The sequence below is a fragment of the Abrus precatorius genome, unplaced genomic scaffold (genome assembly GCF_003935025.1).
Source record: "Abrus precatorius isolate BTA unplaced genomic scaffold, Abrus_2018 Scaffold3, whole genome shotgun sequence".
Taxonomy (NCBI): domain Eukaryota; kingdom Viridiplantae; phylum Streptophyta; class Magnoliopsida; order Fabales; family Fabaceae; genus Abrus; species Abrus precatorius.
Window position 1 is genome coordinate 26244762 of NW_020874373.1, and position 10031 is coordinate 26254792.

The 10031-nt window shown below is 28.1% G+C and overlaps 1 protein-coding gene across 1 annotated transcript; it reads left to right on the forward strand.

The window, feature by feature from the left end:
* The first annotated feature begins 2012 nt into the window (after positions 1-2012).
* LOC113863451 (dof zinc finger protein DOF2.4-like) lies at positions 2013-3239 on the forward strand. Its single transcript, XM_027497036.1, is given in 2 exon segments — positions 2013-2081; positions 2232-3239. Coding segments are annotated over 2 exon segments (1077 nt in total).
* The last annotated feature ends 6792 nt before the right edge of the window (positions 3240-10031 follow it).

Below are 10031 nucleotides of genomic sequence, written 5' to 3' on the forward strand. Positions count from 1 at the left end.
AAGTGGAATTTTCATTGGCACGTATCCATTTACAATTTCTATTTCCAGGTAAGTGGAAAAATATATTCTAAAGCCTTTACACATCAATTATATTAGCAACATCCATATCCTTAGTTAATTACCTTTCTAAGTATGTACCTGAAAATATATAAAAATTATGTAAGTTACAGTTTTCTAACACTATTAATAATTTAATATAAAAAATAATTTTTATTTATTAAATTATCAAATTATAAGTATATATTATTTTAATTATTGTATTAAATTTTGTCAAAATTAAATATTTATAAGAGTATAATTTAAATATTTTTATTTTTTATATTTTAAAAGTATATATTACATTAATTTTGACAAATGAGAATTAAGTATGAAATGATGTTGAATTGATTTAAAATTTTGCACATAAAATGTATTTGATTAAAAATTTTAATATAATGGTTAGTTTTATAAATAAATCATCTAATAAAAATTTATTAAAAAATATAAAATAATATAATTTACGCTATTATAATTGATTCTTCTCTGTATATATATTGTCAAGAGTTTAATTTATATATTACAAATATAAAAAATTATACTATCAATCAAGTTAATATAATATCGTATGTGTGAAGGTTAAAAAACTTACATATAACTTCTAAAATTATATTGTTATAAAAATTTATTTTAGATATTATAGTAATCTATTATTTTCATATATATTTTTTATACTATCAGTATATTTTATTTTTATATTTTATTAATATAATTGAATTAAGTCCTAATGTCAAACTTCTCTCCAGCGCCATGAGATCTCACTTCCCAAGAAATATTTTTCACGGTGAAAATTCTGAAGTCCTATTTTCTTAACTTCCTATAGCAGCCGCATACATATGATGTGACGAAATGAGATTTGATGGCAAAAAAAAGAAAAACCCAGGAAGGGTGCACCTTAATACCTAAGCAAAAGTCATTCATTTTTGCAACATGATCCGACACATTTTCAGTATATTCCATATACTTGATAATTCATTTCCCACATCTTTTAACAAACTATATGTGCTTTCTTTTCTTTGTTCGAATCTCTTCTCTTTGGATAAACAATATAACATTGAGGCAATCATTTATTATCCACTAGAAACACACTTAGTAAACAGTACTTTACTAAGGGGTCCCTGCCCCTCCCTCTAACTATATAACCCAACATATATCTACCATATTCCATGTATGAGTTTGACTCGTGCCCATGTTGTGGCGCGTGAGTTGCAAAGATAAATGTTTCCATGCAAAAAGAAAGAGGAGTGGGGAAGGGAACAGACCTGACCAAGAAAAGGTTCACTCGGTCGGGACACACTAAAGCACAAATAGACACCTTTTTTTAATTTTCAATCCAATGTAAAAATAAATAAATAACATATGAACAACATTCTTTACCATAATCTATCATTCTTTCACCAATAAATTAATGTCATATTTTAGAATAGAATATCATAATTAAAGTTAGCGTTGGCCATATTCTACACCAAATTGCTAGCATGTATAGTTAGGCTGGTCAGCATACATTCCCTTTCTCTCTATTGAAACATGACATATCGGACTCAATACTTAGCTTTTTTCATGCAGAAGGAGGCAAGAGAGAGGCACTAACAATATCTCTTTATTCTAAGCAGTACTTACAGAGCATCAAAAAGAAGCTTATGGGTTAAGAAACATCGCCTTCTCAAAATCCTAGAAAGCAATAAAACAAAAAGTGCTATTGGGGGGAAATGAACAAGAAACTAAAATTATATATAAATACTCAAAAGCATCTCCTTTATTTTTGCCTCTCATTACTTGATCCTCTCCCAAACCCTTCCCCTCTCTTCTTTCTTTCTTGCTTTCTTTCTTTTTCTCTTTCTCTCCTCTATTGTTCAGTTCAACCACATACGCACACACTCTCTCTCTCTAACTCTTTGATGTGATTCAGTTCACTATTACCTCCCAAAATATTAAGCCCACCAACCTTTACAAAAGAGAAAGCTCCAAGAGGAACCATGGTTTATACTTCCATCCCAGCATATATTGATCAAGCCAACTGGCAGCAACAGGTAAATAATTAAAGGGTTCTTCAATTTGTTCTTTCTCATTTAATTTCTTTGTCCAAAAGGCAAAATTTCAAAAGAAAAATATTCTCCTACACTTTTGTTTATACCCTTCTCCTGAATATACCACATATTTGATTTGCTTGCTCCTCCACCTTTATGTTACTGCAGCAGCCAAATCATCAACCAGGAAACAACAACACTGGTTCCAGTTCCCATCTTATTCTTCCACCACCACCACAACAACCGCCGCCATCGCTACCGCCATCGCACCTGCATGGACCCAGTGGCACTACCACTGGATCCATCAGGCCAGGTTCCATGGCGGATAGGGCCAGGATAGCCAACATACCCATGCAAGAAGCTCAACAAAAGTGTCCAAGATGTGATTCCACCAACACAAAGTTTTGCTACTTCAACAACTACAGTCTCTCTCAGCCCCGCCACTTCTGCAAGACTTGCAGAAGGTACTGGACACGTGGCGGAGCCTTAAGGAACGTTCCGGTTGGTGGCGGCTGCCGAAGGAACAAGAGGAGCAAGGGAAGCACCTCTGGCAGTGCCAAGTCGCCGGCAAACTCCGATCGCCAAACTGCTAGTGCTGGTTCTGCCTCTACAACCAGTGGTTCTTCTTCTGCTGACATGGTGGTAGGTCTTGGCCCTCCAGTGCCTTCTTCTCTTAGATTCATGGCTCCATTGCATCAACTCAGCGATCACCACCTTGGTGGAGAAATAGGCTTAAACTATGGCTTGAACTATGGTGCGATTTCGGGTCCAATGGGAGGAGTAGGAGACTTGAATTTCCATATAGGAAGTACTTTGAATAGTGGTGGTTCTGTGTTATCTGGTTTGGACCAATGGAGGGTGCCACAAACACACCAATTTCCCTTCTTGTCTGGTTTGGAAGCTTCTTCATCGCATGGGTTGTACCCATTTGAAAGTGGTAATAATGATGGTTTTGGTGGTGCTCCTAAGGTTTCAACTTCTGGGGTGATGTCTCAGCTTGCTTCTGTGAAAATGGAAGAGAATCAGCAACTTGGTTTCCCTAGACAGTTCTTGGGTATGAATAGTAATAACCCTAATACAAGTGAGCAATATTGGAGTGGTGGTGGTGGTGCCACTGCAGCTTGGACGGATCTTTCTGCCTTTACCTCTTCTTCCACTACTAGTAACCCACTATAAAATTTTCTACTCTCTTGTGAAGTTGCTGGTTTTTGGTTCTTCTGTTTTCCTTTCACAAAGTTTCAACCAACTCGGTTATTATTAGCCCCACGTGAAGAGCTTCGAGGACGGTTGAGTACTTTGCTTTCTTTTAAGATCAAATGAAAACCCTAGGGATGTTAGTTTTTTTTTTTTTTTTTCTTTTGTTTTCCCCCCTCTTAATAGTTATATGTTCTTATTTCTTCTCCTTTTTCTTTATTTAATTTCCTTCTAATCGGTTTAGGTTGCTTTGTATGAGAAGGTTTACTATAGTGAAATTATGAGTTTAACAATGATTTCTTCTCATTGGCTACCACTTGCCATATATCAATGAAAAATTTTCTTTTTCTTCATTTGGTGAAGAATGAAGGGTGTTGAATTTAGCTAAGGTTTTATTTCTACACAATTAATGATTTGGAGTATAATGTGCTGCAGCGATAATAGCAAACTAAAATTTGATCCCCAAATTGTAGATTCTGAGTGATTGATACGAGTGCGTTTTATTTGAATCAAATTATGTGGCCCGTCGTTTTAATCAAAATCATGAATCATTTGGTTACATATATAGTTAAATGAACTTATTGGTTCCGTTCTTTTAGAGATTCTGGAATTTTCATGTGAAATAATAGTAAAGCAAGAGTGGTGGTCAAACAAAGATTAATAAACATAGGTTGTCTTTCTTATTGATACATTCCTCATATATGTTTTGTAGTGAAAAAGTGAGAATTTCTTCCGTTAAAAATTATATTTTCTGTTATTTTTTCCTTTTAGAAAGTTCTTGTAACGACTACAGCAACTTTTCCTTGATGTTAATACCATTGTGCCGTTTAATATATTTCTCTAAAAAGATTTATCTTGCAACTTAGTGTGGTTATTTTATTCGTGATTTAAAATCACCTTTCTCTCTTTTTATGTTTTGTTTAATCTTTTAGCTCTTAAAACACTTTTCTCATCATACAAGCTTATAGCAAGTTCGAAAAAGCATTTATTTTGTTTTTCTGACTATGGACAATGTTTACTTTCTCGTTATAAGAAGCTACAATACATATATTCTTAGAACCCATTGCCAAAACCAATAAATGAAAATAAAGAAAGATTCTTAAACCAACACAAAGTAAGTCACTTACTTTGTTGACTAATTTAAATTTGGCATGCATATAATTAACAAATTGCATGTATAATTTCTTTAGCATATTTGGAGTGTGAACGAAGGATTTAAATAGTTGCTCTAGGATTTGAATAGTAAACCTATATATTTTCTTTGTTCAACAACCATAAAAACAGTTTCAATTAGACGTTGCTTGGTTTTAATGATTACTTCAGAGTTAATTAAACTCATCCAACTATTTGACCAACCAGTGGCAGAACTATTCAGAGACCCCAGCAAGGGACAAACTCTAACGACCTCCTGAAAACTCAAAAGGTGGCGCTTGTCATATTGTTGAAAATGTTATTGGAATTTGGAATTTTCTATTCTACTCATGAACAGGGTAAATATACTAGGGCAGCTCCTGTTCTCCAAAACCCAGATGTTGTTTTTATTTTCCTTTTAAATGATTGTGATGTTTCATCTTGCGCAGCCAAGCCTAGCAATAAATAGCTTTACTGGAAAAAAATTTAGGGCTTCAAGAAATTGCAGCTGTTATATAATTCATGAATGATTAAATATATATTCCCAATGGAGATTCAAATCTCAGCTTCCAATTTTATTAATAAAATTGTGAATACAATAACTTAACAAATCCTCCTTGAGTTTAGTGACTTCCAACTATCCATAGAGAATCTGTTTGTTGTCATATCATTAAAAATGATCATATTTTTGCATGAGAGCAAGGCTGTCCTTTTATATAGTAATTGATTTCACCAAATTGGTCAGGTGAGAGAGAGAAAATGATTTTGTAATAATATGTAAGAATGTGATTAATATTAAGAAAAGGGGACCATGTAAACTTTGCCTAAATTTTGGGGTTTTGGTGGCAGAGACGCGGAGAAAAAGCATCAAAAGACGACAAAATGGGCACCCAGGCCATAAACATAGAAACCTAAAATATCATAGTAATCTTCGAGATCAAAATCATCATGTTTATGATGGACATCGATGGTAGTTTAGGTGAGTTAAAAATGTTGAACCCGTTACACCCAAATACAAGTAATTAAAACAACTATGCATGGTTATATATAAATACTAATATGTAATTAAATAATACATATTTGAAAAAGAAAACTTAAGTAAAGTTACTTTAAGAGTTATTAATATTATTTTTATTTAAAATTAAAGTTTAATCTCAATTATCAGCATCAATTTTTAATATTAATCTTTATTATTTAGATTATTAAGATAAAAATTTTATTTTTAAGTTTAAAACGCAATACCTAAAACGATATTAAACCCAATTTATACATATTACTCATGACTTGTTTGTATATAAATTTTTAGCGCTCTACATTTTATTGACATAAAACTGCAATGTACTATTGTTTCATATTCACTTATCTCAATTACACAATTCATTTTCTCAAACCCGCTGGACACTTCTTAAATTAAGTAAATAAATAAAGATGTATTTTTCTTTTTTTAAAGTAATTTTTCCTTACTATTGAATATGTGAATTAATTGGTAGAGTTATTTTATCTTATAATTTTAAATTCAAGTTTTAATAAATTTGATTGTATTAAATATTAAGAAAAAGTGTTGTACTGCTGCATTGTACCCGCTTAAAAAAGGATTATCTCTACAAGAGAATACACATATGATATAAACCAAGAAGTAATTTTACCTTAGCAAGATTTAAGTGTAAATTCTATCTTATTTGCTTATTTTACAAACATTTTTATTTTATATATTTTTTATTTCATTTAATATTTCTCAATCATTTTTCATGCTAATAACTTTGCCTTATTGTGTATAATTAATTTATACCCACGGATTCCTTTAATACATTCGTAGAAAGTTTATCAGACCCAAATAACAAAAAAGTGTCATCATGCATTAAATATACTACTAGTATATATCTTTATGCTAATAAAATTATTTATTGGAGTTATATATCACTCATATTATTAATATAAACTCGTAATATTTGTTAACAATTAATTTAATTTTCATTATAAAAACTGTACTAATGATTTATTGTTTTTATATTGAACTGAATTTAATTCATATGCAGCTTTTCTAAAGATGTGGTTAAGATTCTTTCATTTAGCTCCAACACGATAGGTTTATCAAACTTTGTTTATTGATTAAAAATAAAAGAAGATCTAATAACTGTTTATTATTTATAATCATTAACTGGGATCTGTTGATTGACAAAAGCACAGCCGCTCAATTATAGTAATTCGAAAACACAATTATTATTCTACGTGGATCATTTCCAGAAATTTTAAAAGTTAAAGATAATTAATAATAGTAGAATCTTATTAATTAAAAAGAGAAATATTTATTATATTTTTATAAATTTAATATAATAAATATATTTTCTTATAAAAAAATTCTAGTATGTGCTTAAACTCAGCTTAACGCTGAAGTAAACAAAATCTTTTTTCATAAATAATGCTCTAAAAATATATTTAAGTTTGATTAAAAATTAATAATTTTTATATATCTTAAAAAGAAAACTTTAGATATTTTTCAATAAAAAAACATCTTTTAATGCGATGTAAGATAAACATAGTAATTTTTATTTTTTTTTGTTTTTTCAATAGATGGGTGAGTAGAATAAAGAGTGGGATTGCTAATCCGTGGTAATTTATATAAAAAAGAAAAATAATAATATCTAATTTTCGATGTTAATTTTGAATAATTGAAATAAGATAACTAGGGTGACATAACGTGGTAAAAGAATGCCTGTCTGAGTCCCATGAACTAGCACAGTCAAAAAGCACAGATTTTAGCGATCTCTAATTTGATGCGTTGTTATTACCACCGAAGGCACGAACTCACAAACTCAGCGTCAGCGACACAAGCTGCTATAGGTAATAGAATGTCTGGAGATTCTGACCAATTCGCAGCTTGTTACGCGCTAAACGCGTGTTAGTTGAGGATTTACCAAAAATATATTATTAAAATTGTTTTTTAACAATTATATCAAAAATATTAATCTCAATTTTAGGATTAAATTTAAATACTTAATAATCATTTTTTATTTAAATGAAATTTTATTATACTTATATACTTTAATTCAAATTTGTAGGATTTTCAGTATCAGATAAATTTCTGAATTTCTTCAAATAAATATTCACATTGAAATAATTAATAATTTTCACATAAAATTTACCTGATAATTAGTAAAGATAATTTGTTAAAAGTATAAAAATTTGATATTAAATATCTTTATTTATACTGTAATGCATGTCATTTTTATTTTATGATTTTATTAGTGTTTTAAAATAAAATTTGACTGATTATTTTTATAAAAGGTAATAATTTTTTTAAAAATAAAATTTAGAAATAAATTAGTATTATATTTAATTAAATTATTCTTTTACTTTATTAATATTTTTACAACTTCATAAAAATTTAAAAATGATAAAAATTAGGATTTTTAATTTTATAAATAAGAAATCAAACTAATTGAAATAATAATATTTAAATAAAAAGCATAATAAATGTAAAAAAAAAAATTAAAATTGATTTTTCTCTCAACAGCTTTAGTTGCATTTCCTTTGCAGTTCTTCCAAAATACTAAATCACCTAATAAAAATAAAATGACAGAAATGTTAAAGGACTCTTTCATCAATATACATAATGCTATTTCAAAGATTACAAAACTTAAAAGATCATCAGAACGAAATATTTAATGATACAACCTAAAAAAGTAAATATTAACTAATTTTAGTTTACAATTTTAACTTTTTATTTTAATTTTTCATACTTAATTCTTATAATTTTGTAATTATTCAATACAATAAATTTTATCTAATAATGAACAAAACTATAACAAAGGTATGATATATAAAATGTAAAATATTTAAATAATTTTTTTTATATTTATACATATACTTCTTATCTTTATTTAAATATTATATAATTTCTTGTTAGTTTATATAAATTAATAATATTATATTTGTATAATACATTTTTATAAAATAATTTATCTGAATATATGTTTAGGAAAGTTTTTGAAAAGAAAAAGAAATATACTTTTTACTTTTTAATTAAAAATCATATATTATTTATAATTATTAATGTAATTAACATATTAAATTTATGTTAATATATTAATTTATAAATTTTTATTTTAAAAATATTAATGTAAAAAATAATTATTTAAAATGAATCAGAAAAACCAAAAAAAAAAAAAGAGTACTGTAGGAGTGCTAGTTAGTTTTACTATTTATTTGTAGGAAAAGAAGACAAGTGACTGTTTGTCAGTATATAAGTCGGAGCATGTGGAGAGGAGAGAGAGAGAGAGAGAGGGGACCTCAGTGTCAGTTACTGGATCTGCTTGCACGCGCTTCCACGCAGCATCAATGTGTGAGGCTTTCAACATTCTAAACGAGGATGCATGCGAGACTGTTTCCTCTTTTCTTTTCTTTTGTTTTAATGTTTCTCAAACTATTCCCGATCCAACACCAAGGATCTTAGTGCACCTGCACTTCATTCTTCTCCCCATCTCACTGCTTTTATGATTATTAGACTTAAACAATCAAATAAAAAACAACTTCACATAAACTTATGTTTCTCTCACATACATGTATACATACATATACAGGAAATATATCCAGTAAACACGAGGAAAATAAAGAAACTAATCTTATCATATAACTTCATATAAATAGTTAAAATAATTTTATTAATTATAATTTAATTATTTACTTTTTAGTCATACAATTAGAAGTAATAAAAAATTATGTTATTTGACATTAGATCAAATGCATATTAATTATTAAGATTAAAATATATATTCATACATATTTTAATAATTATCAAACTTTTATATAATTTTAATTTCATATATATATATATATATATATACCTATCTGATTGCAATTACATATAGAGATTTGTGAATATCACAATCATATAAGGAGGCATGTCAAACAAATATTATGATCACAAAATAAAGGTAAAGGAGAAAAAGAAAAACCTGGAAGCATTTAGCTCACTTCAAGGATAATAAGGTGTAATAATTAGACATATTAGCAATATAGATTTTTAGAGACAATTTATAACATACTTTTTGTGTTAAACTTATTTTAGTTATCTTACAACTTGTAAATAAACATGATTTAGTTAAGTAAATAAATTTAATATATCAAGTTTATAGATAGTAAGTTCAGTCTAAATAATTTTCGTGTAACTCAATTCGTTAAACTATATGTATGGCAGTCATGGAAAATATATATAACTGATCCGTGGTGTATACACAACAGAAGAAAATATCATGTATTGATTAAAAAATATATTAAAAATAAGTATTAATTCGATTAGAATAGTCTTTATATAACAAATAAAATAATTATTAATAGAAATATTGTTAGTCTATTAATTTTTATATTATGGTATATTGTGGTATCAATATTTATATTAGTAAAATTGTCTATTAATATATAATATATCAAATTATTAGTATAAATTCACAATATTTATATTCATAGTTTATGTTTTGTTAAACAAACATTATATATTAACAAAGACAAACATAACGTACTATGAGTATATGATTTAGCAGTGAAACACACAGAGTTTATTATAAATTTGTGCTTTTGAGCTGGGTTCTTCATTTGCTGCTTTACTGTTTATAGCAAATTCTCACACAGAGTATATGGTAGTGG